This window comes from Phodopus roborovskii, unplaced genomic scaffold, assembly GCF_943737965.1.
Source record: "Phodopus roborovskii unplaced genomic scaffold, PHOROB, whole genome shotgun sequence".
Lineage (NCBI taxonomy): Eukaryota > Metazoa > Chordata > Mammalia > Rodentia > Cricetidae > Phodopus > Phodopus roborovskii.
This window is the reverse complement of record NW_026126558.1, coordinates 11,735,591-11,749,335: the sequence shown is the minus strand read 5'-3', so window position 1 is coordinate 11,749,335 and position 13,745 is coordinate 11,735,591. Positions and strand designations below refer to the sequence as shown.

The 13,745-nt window shown below is 45.8% G+C and overlaps 1 protein-coding gene across 1 annotated transcript in view; it reads left to right on the top strand.

Annotated features, from left to right (window-relative positions):
- The first annotated feature begins 2,084 nt into the window (after positions 1-2,084).
- Gan (gigaxonin) overlaps positions 2,085-13,745 on the top strand; it is a 45,551-nt gene continuing 33,890 nt past the window's right edge. Inside the window, exon 1 of the mRNA XM_051201738.1 lies at positions 2,085-2,281. Within this exon, the coding sequence (XP_051057695.1) occupies positions 2,115-2,281 (167 nt within the window). The 5' untranslated portion in view covers positions 2,085-2,114. The remainder of the gene's footprint in view (positions 2,282-13,745) is intronic.

Below are 13,745 nucleotides of genomic sequence, written 5' to 3'. Positions count from 1 at the left end.
TTAGGATTCTCATTCTGGCTAAACTGGATGGCCAGCAAGCCCTGGGGATGTTCTTGCCCTTCACCCAGTGCCTTCCCCTCTCAGGTCCTCATGCTTGTACAGCGTGAGGTTCTATAGACTGGACCATTCTCCACTGGTATAGTCCAATTTGACAACAGCCCAATTGACAGAAAATGAACAACAAAAAAAATACAATCCAAGAAATAGTTATTTAATGCTTGGTTATGCACAGCCAAAAAAATAAAACACCATCCACCATCTATCCAACCCTAAGAAAGCACTGTGTACCAAGTAGTCTGTTACCAAGTACTTAGCACCTGTTATTTGCCAAGCTACAAATACAGAAGTTGCTAGTCATATGGGGAAAAAAATCCCTACAGTAAGTGTCTTGTAGAGCAATGTTCAAAATACAGCAACTTCTTAGACAAAGGAGTGTTAACTGTGCCCAAGAGCACTGGGCTGGTATTATAGAGAAGACAGGCTTGCATTACTTTATTACAATATTTTCTCAATAGACACAAGTGAATGATAGTATTATAGAACTCATGTCCATAACCCACTACCAGCTTTTCTCACGGTCCCTTGTGATTTACCTTTACTTCCCTCTGCAGTCCCCAGCCCTTGGTTTTGGCACAGATTCTAGATGTTTTTATCACTGCCCCCATAGATACTGAGCTGTGTTGTGTGGGACTCCCACTAGTAACTTCCTTGCCTCAGTTTGTCTCCTGCCCTGAGAGTACAGTTTATACTCTGATTCCTGCCAGTGACGCCAAAGCCTTGGCTACTTCCAAAGTAAAACCCCAAGACTTTCCTGGGGCCTTTGGACTAAGGGAGGCTGTGCTGGTACTGTGAGAGCTCCATCCTGCCTTATCTGGGATGCTGTCCAAATGTTCTGATCTTTGGTCCTTATAAAACTTAATCTTCTAGCCAGGCCCACACCTTTAACCCCAGCACTTGGATGGCAGAGGCAGGAGGATCTCTGTGAGTTAGGGCCAGCCTAGTCTACAAAGAGTTCCAGGACAGCCAGGGCTACACAGAGAAACCTTGTCTCATAAAAACAAACAAAAAATTTCTGAAGGTTTGAGCACCTTAATATTTGCACAAAAACGGTAGCTACCTCCTCCACTCCCAAACATTTTCAGCTATTTCCAGGGAAACTTCAGACAGTATGAGGCTTGCTCTGTAGAGTAAGCTCATCCAGAGTTGCTTACTGTCACAGCCTTGATCTGCCTGTACGGGAAGTCTGATCCCACCATTTGAACATCTGGCTTTATACCCCCCAGCCTTTCAGACTTTATCTTTACTGAAAAGTACTGACTGACTAGAACACCCCCCCCCCCGCCACTGTGATCGTGTGTGTGTGAGCGCGCGCGCGTACAAAGTCCTTGATCCAGGCCACCATCTAATAATCAGCGTGGATCTGCCTCAAGCACCCGGACCTAATTCTCCACCCAGCCTCTTAGTGACGTCCCTAACACCTTACTCTTATAGCCCCATTAAAAACCCTTCCAGTGTTTTTGGTCCCCAACCGCAGACCCTGCAGGAGGAAAACAACTTCCTTGCCACAGCCTTGCAAAGCTGACGTGCTTCTCACGTTTCACCGCGACATCTTCAGCGAATGCTTCCTGCAGACTCCGCGCTCTGCCCGGGAATAACGGATGTGAACCTAGCAGGGTTTAGTTCCCGCGAAAGGAATAAGTCCTCGGCTTCACTCTGAATCTCAACTCTGTCCACATTGATAGCACTCGAATCACAGAGACTCGGGTCCGAACTTGCTTCCGCCGATCCACTGACCCCTTCTTCCCGAACCCATTTCCAAACTCCAACCACCGCTGGGTGCGCCTGGGGCTCAGAGTCCAGCCCTACCGGGAAGGAAGGAGACTTCCGATTGGCTGCTATGAGGTAGGGCGGGGTGTCGCGGAGAGATGATGCAACGCCACGGATCCTTAAAGGCACCGACTGCACGCGCCGCCGATGGCGCAGGCGCGTTGCTGGGCTTCCAGCTCTGACTCCAGCGCTACCCTGAGTCGGGTCGGGCGGACGTACGGAGTGGACGGCGGGGACGCGCGCGGGATTCGGGCGGGCAGGCGGGCGGCGGAGGGGCGGGAGGCGCGATGGCCGAGGGCAGCGCTGTGTCGGACCCTCAGCACGCCGCGCGTCTGCTGCGGGCGCTCAGCTCGTTCCGGGAGGAGGCGCGCTTCTGCGACGCGCACCTGGTCCTCGACGGCGAGGAGATCCCGGTGCAGAAGAACATCCTGGCGGCGGCCAGCCCATACATCAGGTGAGCGGGCGCCGCCGCCCATCGCCTCCGCATCCCTCCCTCCTTCCCTCTGGCCTGGCCATCCGCGGCTCCCGTGGCTCCGCCGCCGCGCCCCTCTGGTTCCCACGGGCCTCTCCTGGAGGCCCCGTCCCCACCAAGATCGCCATGGCTCCGGAGTCCCGGGAGGTCAGCAAAAAGCCCCAAACGCGGTGTCCAGGCAGTCCTGGGACCCGCACCCGCGAGCAGGGCGGGGCTGCTCCAGGAAGAACCTCTCCTCCCCGACAGGCCCCGCCCGGCCAGCCGAGCCCCGCAAAAGTTTACCTCCGAGTCACCGCACAGTGGGCCGAGCCTGGTTTTGCGCGGGGAAGCCAAACAAACACCCGCGGTGTAAGGCAGAAGGGGAACCCTGTAAGATCTCGGTGGGAAGCCCCCACCCCCACCACCGCCCGGGCCCCAGCCCCTAAAGCCCAACTGTCAATTTGCCACTCCCTTGTTACAAACAGGTTAAACTGTTGCGAATCTGAAAAGACCCTCCGTCATTCTTTGGGTACAGTTGTGGTGGAGGACCCAGAGATTGTAACCACCAAGAGGGCACTGTAAAACTTAAGCGACACAAACCTTAGCCCAATTTATCAGATTAATGAAAAGGTTCAGACCCAGCTTATAGCATCGGGTCAGAATTTGCAAGGAGGCTGCTGTCTTTTCTTTAGCAACTTTCCTTTAGGCAAACTGGGTTGCTCTTTTAATATCGGGAGGGGGGGGGAGCTAAAAAGCTGGAGAAAGTGCCTTGTAAGCTGGTTAAATATAGACTAATGGTAGACAATGTCACTAGAATTGGCAAGTCAGAAAAAGGAAAATTGTGTGTATGCCGTTATGAGAGCTCTGCCCCAGCAGAACCCGGCACATACGCTGTACTTTAATCTTTGTTTTTGGAGATGTTCGAACTCAGAAACAATCCAAGTGCCCTTGAAACTTCTGGCCTTTAGCCTAGCCTTGCCTTGTAACATTTTGCTCATTGTGGACTGGGGGTAGGGGTCAGATGTCTTTGTTAATATGAAATTTAGATTACCAAGATGACAGCTCATAGCTGGCAGTTCATAGGTTAGGGCAATCAATCAAATTGGATCTGTAGGCCAGACCTTTCCTGTATCCAAATTAGTCCCTGTTTGGGAAATGCTTAGGAAAACTACACTGGATTCGATATTGTTGCAAATCCTCAAATGGTACCTGCCTCTAAAATTGAACATCCGGAAACACTTGCTGTCTCCACCATATTTTGATCATCTTGGTGTAGCTTTCTCAGCCACAATGTAAACTGGGGCCAAGGATTTTTCTTTTGTTTCTTGCTGGCTCTTCACAGAGAATATAAACTCATTGAATGAATGATCACTGTCCTTTCATTGGACAGCAGAGGTTTGGCTTTGTTATATTTCCATGTTAGCTGGTTGACTAGGGGTCTGGACTGGGTTTTGGAGCTCTGTGTCATGTTTCAACTCCTTACCTTCCTAGCTGAGTTGTTAGGATTGACTTAGTCTTGGCTCCAGCTCACTAATATGACAAATGAGGGTCACAGTGTGTTTTTGTGTCATTCATCTCTGAGGTACCTACAAAGAAATGAGTTTCAGACACAAGTCTGTCTGTTCACTGGTTAGGAAAGATCTTCTATTCATGTCTGTCTGTCACTTTCCAAATAAAGGAGAGATCTCCTGTGGTCCATGACTGTCTGTCACTTTCCAAGTAGAAAAAATAGTATCTCAGAGGATGTTAGCAACTTGTATGTCACAGTTACTGTTATTTAGTTTATGGTGCATGGCCTCCTGTTCCTACTGTTCCAAATGACAGCATGGCCTTTATTTGGGTATACTTTGGATAAAACCAAGATTGATGGTTTTATAGTATGTTAAATGCTTGTCAAGCAAGATCATATACTGACCCATTTTGATTTTCATCTTCGACAGTTTTTTGCAGTTAGTTAACATGTTAATATCATGTAATATTATTCATGAAATTATGCAATGTTAACATCTTATCAATAAATCAAATTTTCCAAAATATAAATAAATGGAATATTCTTTATTGGCAGATTGTGTTAAGTTTGACTACTGAAATGCTAGAAGATTCCTGTGGTATTTTTACATTATCAATTTCAAATATCCAAATTAAAATGCAGCTTAATTTTTATTTATTTTTAGAATATTTAATCGGATAATGCCATACTTATGTGCAATGTGTCTTGATGTTGCATTTTAGTAGTTTTTTAGATTTATGTATTTTATGTGTATGGGTTTTTGCCTGCATGTGTGTCTGTGTACCATATGTGTGAGGGGCCTACAGGGGCCAAAGTGGGCATTGAATCCTCTGGAATGGGAGTTACAGGTGGTTGGGAGCTGCCTTATGAGCCCTGGTTCTCTGGAAGAGCAGCCAGTGCTCATAACTACTAGCCAGCTCTCCAGTTTAATAACTTTTGAGAGCAATGCTGTTGGACCTTTATATTGTAGCTTTGTTGAAATTGCACTTTAGAGACTACATTGAAACAAAATGTGTATAAGCATTTATAATTTGTTTTTTAACCTCGTAATCTAAGACTATGAATTTGTTCAATATCCTTAGGTAGATTAAATGTCACAGGAGGTCTAAAGTTGGAAGGCATGGAAATTTGTCACCCTAGGAATTACGGCAACTTGATCGACATATAGTCTACTTGCTGTACAAAAGCCTTGCAGCATACCTTACTGGTTTAATCTCTTCTTATGTTTTTCCTTGGACTAGCATTTGCTTTTCTTTCCAATAAGTAGCCATTCCAACTGTGCCATGTAAGAAAGATTTTAAGTTTAAAAAAAAAAAAAAAAGGAAAAAGGCAGAAAACTCAGTTTCATCAACAAATCCCTCATAACCAGCTGGAAGGTCTGAGATTGCGCCTGTGTAGAGTGTACCCCAAAGTTTGATGTCACGATGCTCAGGGGGAATGGGCTAGTCCTTCCATGATTTGTCACTAAGCTCTGCAAATGGGAATGGCCCTTAAGAGATTACATTGAAACAAGATGAATATAAGCATTTATATTCCAGCAGGCTGTTTTCCCAGTCCCATCCCTGGCTGACATTTACTTATAGCTTTTTGGGAAAACTAGATCTCGGTGCAGCTGGGAGCCTTAGGAAATAACAAGACTACACTCGTGGACATGATGCTCCCCATCTTTCCTTCCTCAGCAACTCTGATTCCCCAGGGAATGGTTCCTTTGGCTTTCAGAAGTTTGTTTGGACTACTACAGAATTTGCCTTGCTTCTTGTCTGGAGCTCCTCTGAATCCAGCCCAGTGCTGTTGATCTGATGGGAAGCTCTGCTCTTTATTCTAGAGCTGTTCTTGAGGATAGTGCAGGTGACAGGGTGATGGGAAATTTCATTCTGTAAATATGTTTCTCTTATTGGTTAATGAATAAAGTACTGTTGGCCAATAGGGAAGTGAGATACGCAGGGCTGCTTATAAAGTGACACTAAAGTGTCTCTGTATAGGTTCCTGGCCCTTTGTGCACTTTCCAGTCTTTACAGGTTTCTGGGGATTTGTTATGATAGCATTCGGTCCTGGATGCCGTGGAGTGGAGTTCCCCATGATTTATTTATTATTATTATTATTTTAAGGCCTTTGATGAGTCAACCAGCAATGGAAATGGCTTTGATTGTTTTCTGGCGGGTCTAGTGAGGGTGGAGTGAGAAGTGTGGTCATCTGAACTTTATCTGCGAGGTGAAGTTGTCCGTACCTCACAAGACCAAAGCCCATGTAATATGCAACCATGTGCTCTTCTGCTTTGCTTTACATGTGTGTGGTGTTGTCTCCTTCCAGTTTTGTATATGTCGTTATATGTACATTGATGCTGACATGCTTCCCTTGCCTTGCCCTGCAGGACCCTGTTGGGTATTCTATATGATGCAGCCAGTGGCATTATATTGTAAGGAGCATTTATTTCATACTGTTTAACTTGGGTATATTCCAGGCCTAGTTATTGACAATCCTGTTTTGCCATTTAAATCTAAGATTTGACTTAGAGGTGGTGTGGAAGAAAATACTGAAGGAAGTTAACATGAGCTCTGTAGTACAGCTAAGTTTTGTAGTAGCATAGAAATAATTGTCAAAGTCCATTTTAGGGATGTCTGAAAGTTTAACGTCTCTGGGGTCTAAGTACTATCCCCTAGTGTTGTTCACTATATGCAGAACATGTTGCTAGTTCCCAAAGCCCCGTTTCATGATTCACCTACACAAATAACTAAATAACCTTTAACCCATTTTTGTCTTCTTGATGCTGAAGCTGAGCCACCCAGGCAGCCACACCCACTAAGGCCCTTGCCGTGAAGCAGAGGCATTGAAGGGCAATGCTGTCCAAACAGTCTTTTGGTTTTTTATATTTTCATACTTTTTCTGCACTTTGAGTTTGTGAGCAGGTTCTGAATGATTGCCAGGAGGGTTCTGAGGAGCCAGGGTTGCCTACTGCATTTCTTAGGATTCTTCTAGTAGGCTGGGTTCTAAGGCTCTGTCTGAGTCTTCACTCCTTAAGGCTCATGGTACCCCTACCCATCTCTTGTCAGGATCTTGTAGTGGTGGGAAATAGATTGAGCATTTATCCTTTAATGGATCTAGGTCCTAGTTGTTTTTATCTGCCTACTATAAGGCTTTCCTAGCAACTGTTTGAAAGAGTAAGTCTGTCCTAAAGCTCTTAGAGTTAAGTGTTCTAAAATATGCAGCAGGGAAAGACACTTATCACCCAGCCTAGTAACTTGAGTTTGATCCCTGGGACCCACACATGGTAGAAAGAGAGAACCATTCCTAAAATTTGGCCTCAGATCCTGACACATATACTCTGATACATGAACAAAAGCTTGCACACACATAAATAGATAAACAAAGAAATGTAATTTAAAAATTTTTTACTGCTCTTTCTTTATCTTATTTGGTTAAAACCCATTCATATATGAGTTTTTAGAAGAGAAATTTTATAGTTGTGATCCCCTTTGGTCTCCTTCAAATTGCCAGAGTATCCTGGTCTAGTCTTCTATGGCAATAAACACTTGTAAACTGGTGCTGTCTTTAGATTTTGTCCCTTCATCATAAAGGTAGTTGTTTATGTACAACAGTGATTGTCACTGTGTGCTCATGAAGGCCCTGATTAGAGAGGAAGGTCTCAAGTGCAGAAATAAATCAATACAATTCTTGTTAGACTGTGGCTGGGACCTAGGAAAAGTGTCGCTGTCTGGCATAGGGTGCTGTTTAGAGTCTAGTGACATAACTCAGCTGTGGTTGGTGCTGCTCATCTGACTGATCTGTCCTCTGTTACCCTGACTCTTTTGACCTTTACTTATATTTTGATTTTCCCATCAGTCTCCTTCGTCATTCTTACAGTAATTCTCATTTTATAGCTGCAATTCCAAGTAAAGTACTTCTCCACATGGGAAGCAATTCTGAAGCCTCAGGAATCAGAACCACATTACCTACTATGTGGTCTTAATCAGTTCTTCTCATGCTGTCAAAGCAACCTCTCTATAATCCATAAAGAAAACATAATTAAGACAAATGAGGAGGCATTTGGTTCAAGTAGCAGGCAGCAAGTTTCAGAGAGCTGCCTCATCTTTCCAGAGGAGAAAGGCTATCATTTTGTATACTGAAGCTATAATATAAATGAATAATTTGCAAGTTCGGATTCTGGGTTAAGGGCGGAGATGTGGGGGCGTGGGGTGTGACAAATGGCAGGCTCTGGTTACAGCCGTGAACTTAAGTGCTTCTCATGGTTTTTTTGCCTCCTAAGCCACAGAAGCCTGAAGAAGGCAGGGGATCGAAGGCTCAGGTGGGGGTGGCAGGCCTGTCTTCACAGAGGGGAAGGTTGCACATCCCGCAGCAGTGCCCTTGACCTCACACTTGCAGACCAGAGTTGGGCTGTCCTCCAAAGCCTTACTGCAGAAGCGACTAAACCACAAGATGATAGGCTGATGTTTGCCTCTCCCATCTCCTGTGGGAATCAATGACAAAAGTTCCAAGTTGTCACAGAGTGACTGTGGGAAACGTATAGGCCGAACAATCAGAAATCTCCAAAACCTGACCTTTGACCTCATGTCATATAGGTCAGAGTTAAACATAGACACAATAAAAATAATATAAAATTACATGAATTTTGTGTTAGTATTAGATTACATCTACAAAATAAAAATAATATAAAATTACATGAATTTTGTTGCTAGTCTTGGGTCCTATCCCCAAAGATATCTCATATGTATGAAAACTGAAAAATCTGGAAGTTTTCCTTTTCTCAAGCTGTATTCCTCACTTCTTACTCTCCATTTTCCATCATAGGAAAAAAAGGTGTTTGTTTTCTCTGATTAAAGATGTTAAAAAAAAAAAAAAAGAATACACAGGTGAAATAAGATTTTGGCACAGTGAATGTGTTGTTGTGTAAAGATGGAGCCTTCATAGAAAAGGAAGGAAGCAAGCAAGCCCCAAGAGCTGGGGAGGTGCCTTAGGTAAGAGTGTCTGCTGTGCAAGCCTGAGGACCTGGCATCAGATTCCCAGCATCCACAGTAAGTGTGGGTGTGGCAGCATGTTTGTGACTCCCAGTGCTGGAGTTAGTGGAGGCAGGTGGATGCTTGGGCTAGCTGACGAGCCATTCTAGCTGAAATGGTGAACTACACGCTCAGCATAAGATACTCCCTTAAAAAACAAGGTGACAACTAATAGAAGATATCCAGAGCCAGAGGAAGGTCCCTGGAGTAAGGTGCTCACTCTTACAAACACCTATGCACTACAAAGATGCACATAACATGAACACACACTCAATAAAACAGCTTTTTTCTGGACAGTGTGAGTCTTAAGAGGAAGGGAAATAGACTGGTTTCAAAAAATCTGCTGAATTAAGAAGCACTGAGGAGCACCATCTTTTATTTTCCTTTCTACAGTCTACGTGCTGATGGAGGCAGACTTCACTGTGCCATTTTGTTCCTAGTCCTTCTCTACCAACAAGCGTTTCCCTGCCTGTCTTTAGGAACAACTTGAAAGAGGATTCAGCACTAATGAACTGATACACTTTAAAACTTATTTTTTTTCTACTCATATTCATACTCAATCATGACCAGCTAGCTGCCTGTGTCTCGGAAGAATTGAACATAGTGTATACTGTGGGGCTCAAGGTATTCCCAGACTTCTGGCACTTGAATTGTTTATGTCGATCAGTCTCCGCACTAGACTCTAACCTTCAGGACAAGAGGTTGGGTGTGCCTCTCTCCTGACCCGTGGAGAGTGACAAGTGAGGCAGAAAGTTTAACAGTGGGGTTTCAGACAGCAGCAAGAATCCTAAGAGTTGCTGATACTGTGTCTGCCCTGTCCTCTGCAGCTGGGATCTAGCTAGTACTTCAGGATAGAATTGGAGGCAGCAGGAACCCTGGGTCACTGCATAAAACCTGTATCTCTCAGTAAAGGGAGCATCGCTGTAACTCTAGCTGTTCCTACAGGGGAGCTTATACAGGACTGCTTTATTGTAGGTTTTAAAGATTTATTTTCCTATATCTCTGTGTGTGTAGGCATATGCGTGTGTGCATGCATTGTAATCCAGCCCCTGGAGCTGGATTACAGCTGGTTTTGAGCCACCCAACTTGGTATTGCTAACAACTAGCATTCTTACCTATCAATCCATCTTTCCAGCCCCTGCTTATTTTTTAAGGCAGGATCTCAGCTCTGTAGCCCAGAATAGCCTCGACTTTAGGCTCTTTTGGCCACCATCTCCCATGTGTCAGCATTACAGGTGTGTAACTACACCCTCCTGGTGTGGGTTCTTTGACCTGGAGCAGCAGCTTCCAGACTTCTGTTTGGTGTGTAGCTCATCACTGTGCTCTCCTACTGCCTCCTCAACAGCTACTGTCTTGGTTGGGCAGAGACACCAACTCTGTCCCTTACATAAAACTTAGAACCCATGCTATTGGTATGGAGATGTAAACTGCTGTCTTCTGCTGCAAGGGAGCCCAGGAGCGGAAAGTCAGACGCTTCCTTCTGTCCCCTTGTGGGTAGAAAGGGGGGGCTGAGGACAGTATCACAGTCAGAACATTCTTTAGAAATGTCATCATTGCCTTTCTTCATGTGCTGATGGGGCTGTTCCTGCCAATCTTAGATCACAGTTAAGGAACAAGCATTGTCTAAAGTTGCAAAAGTGCCCTATGCACTATTTATCTGGTACAGTTCATAGGGAAGGGCCTTATGATATCCCTGTCAGTTGTTCAGGAGCCAGAAGTCTGGGCTAGTCGTCTATTTGCAGATGTATCCAGGAGGTATTCCCAGAAGCTGCAATGTTCTGGTCCTTGCCCTCCTAGGGCATACAGGGTCTCCCTTCCTGCCATTTGAGTCGCTGATCAAACAGGGTCAAAGCTAAGACTGGGTACATGGAAACCTAAGCTGGGTCCTTGTTTTCTACCTCTGTGGGGCTAGGAAGAAAATAACCATATAGCTAATGACTTCAAAATTATTTTGGCTATTTCCTTTTTTTCACACTGGTCCCAGTGTCTAGAGGTCAGAAGGTCAGGAATGGTGAGGGAAACAAATTTCCATTTCTGAGGTAGAACTTCTGAAATGTTACTCTAAATGTTGACCCACCACTGTAGGGTCCATCATGTAACAGAAGCATGTATCTTTAAGTAGCAAGAGTGATTCTCCTGTCTGGTGTGCTGTACCAGGCTTGCTCATCCTTTCTTTTGTGTTTAAGTGCAGCAGGGCCCTGAACCAGGCAGATAGTGTTCTGCCTGCATCTGTGGAGTCTATATTGAGAAGCCACAATACAGAAATCCAGTAATTGCTGAGAGGAAGGGAGTGTGTGCTTTGTGGACTTCTGCAAGGAACATGTTCCGTTGGACGTGTACCTGTGGAGAAGATCTGAGGGAGGACACATCTAAGCAGAAGAGCAGGGGGAGGTGCTGGACAGAGCCAGCAATCAGGGCAGAGTGTCTTCAGAGCAGAGTGGAGAGCCATGCATGGCTGTGGTCCTAGAGGCACACCGTGTCACACTCCTAAATAAGGTTATACTTCCCCGTATTGGGAGGTAGCAGAATAGAGGGAGGGACGAAAGAATGTTTTCATGACATCACCCAATCTCTGCTAGAGATGAAGTTTTGTTGAAGGGTTGTGAGTGGCATTGGCAGGTTCTTAGAGAATCTGTAGTCTTGTTTTGTACCTTTCTTTAAAGATCACTCTAGAACAGGGTAGTGAAGTCTGGGTGGCAGCAGGAGCCCATTGTGAGGCTACTGTGCTTATTCAAACGGAAAGTGGGGTACCCTGGCCTAGGACTCGGTTGTAGAGTTGGAGCAAAGGGGCTGGTTTGGTGATATTTGCATTGGGACTTAGTGGAGAGGAAAAAGGCACCAGGATGGAACTCTACCTTGCTGATGACTTCGTTGCCACTCTTGAAAAGTGCTCACATCACTGAGGCTGGGATCGAGTTTAAAACCTTTTACAGGGCTTCCATATAGGGTGGGATCTGCCTGATATGGAACAAACACTGTTAAACCACAGAGATGCTTCTAGCTGCAGGAGGTTTGAGAATCCACTCCCTGTGATGGAAGCCATGTGTGAACAAGGTGTGGAGAGTGGGGAAATGGGTCCATGGGGTAGGATAGGTGTATAGACACACAGGGCAGAAGGTAGTGAGTAGACTTGTGGCTGGGCCCAGGTAATGTAGGAGTGCATATGGAGGTGAAGTGTCCTAGAAGGCCAGGTTTCTTTGGCTTAGGTTCTTATTCAGTCCTTAGCTGTTGTCATTACAGAGCATTTCCTGGAATGTGATGGAGAATTGTCTGTTGTGAGGCCAGGCAAGGGGGAGAATGGCATTCTCACCCCATAGCAAGTTTGGCTGATGTTAGGGATTGAGGAGAAATCAATGCAGGGGTGGGGGAGCTAAACAAAAGAGACAACAGGTGTTGAGGCTGTCAGATCCTAGTCCATCGGAGCTTTGCTGTCATGTGGCTCCTGTCCAGGTGTGTGACTGGTCTCTGCCTTTCTGGACCTCCTGCTACTTTTAAGCTGGTAAGTTCATGCCCATCCTTGCTTCAGGGGACGAAGTGCTTGCTTTGCAAACATGAGGACCTGAGTTCAGATCCCAGCACGTACATAAAAGCCAGGCCCAGCACTGGGAAGGTGGAGACAGATGGCCAGTCGTTATAGCCAAATTTGTAAGCTCCAGGTTCAATAAAGGGATGAGTGATTGAGAAAGACACCCATTGCCCTCTGCCCTCCATAAGCATGTGCATATGTATGTATGTGTACATATGCACACCACAGATACAGATCTGCTTCAAGTGTCCATTTGCCCTACCCTTATGCACATGTGTACACAATGCACACATACAGGCCAGCTTCAAACATCCCTCTGTCGACACCATTTTTCCATCACTGCCAAGTCACTCTAGCCTTGCAGAGGCTCCATTGGTGTGTGGCAGAGCACTTCAGTGTGCCGTCTGCCCATCCTTTGTCTAGCAGGAGAAGGGGACAGGTAGTGGGCTGGCTGCTTCAAAGGGCCACCATGTTGTGTCTCTAGCCTAGAGGTGCAGAGGCATAAGTGGAACTTTTGTGCACGAGAGTCAGTTAGGGGTACCTCATAAATGCTGATGCTGGGCTTCAAGGTGCTGTGTGGACCACCCTGTAAGATGAAGCCTTTGGCCAAAACATTTCACTCCATGGCTGAGTGTATATTCGTGTGGAGGAGGAAGGGCAGAGCAGCCATCGTGCCATCCAGCGTAACCAGTGAGGGTGTCCTGCTGTTGTGCTGTTGCTCTGGTGCTAGAGGCCTGAGAGAAGAGACCAAACTATTCAGAGACGGTAGCTGCAGTGAGAGAGCCGTTGTTCTAGCAAGGCTGGGGACCTGAGGGGAAGCATTCATTCCCTTGACAACACTTTAGAAAGCCATGTGCAACTTCAAGTTGTTTGGAGACAGTTACAGCAACCGGTTATAAATTAAGGAGCTGCCAGAAGCATGGGAGCGGCTTGAAGCTGGAGCATAACGAAGCAGATCGTGGAGCCACCTCAAGTGTGTGAGGCCTGAGCTGCTGTCTATCCTGCTCAGAGGATAAATAGAGGCAAAACAGACAGCCCATTGGAGCTCACCTACTGTTCTGGTTTCGACTTCTTTGAAAGGATGAATTCTTGGAACTCCTACTGTCCCTTTGTGTTTATTCAGGAGGCTTGCTGTGTTTGAAAAGCCGTAAGTCCTCCACTCCTTCCCACTCCCCCCCCCCACTCCCTGTTCCATTTGGAAAGAAAACAGGAAGGGATGTAGAGTGTCTGTGGCATTTAGTGCCATTTGTACACTGTACAAAAAGAGGAGCTTTTTTTTTTTTTTTTTTTTTTTTTTTAATGAGGAAGGGAAGAGCCCAAATCTCTCCCGGCCCCCACTCTGTCTGTCTCTGCTATAGAAAGACAAGTAAGCCTGCATGGATAAGCCAGGAGGAACCTGAGCATCCTGGCACCTGTCTT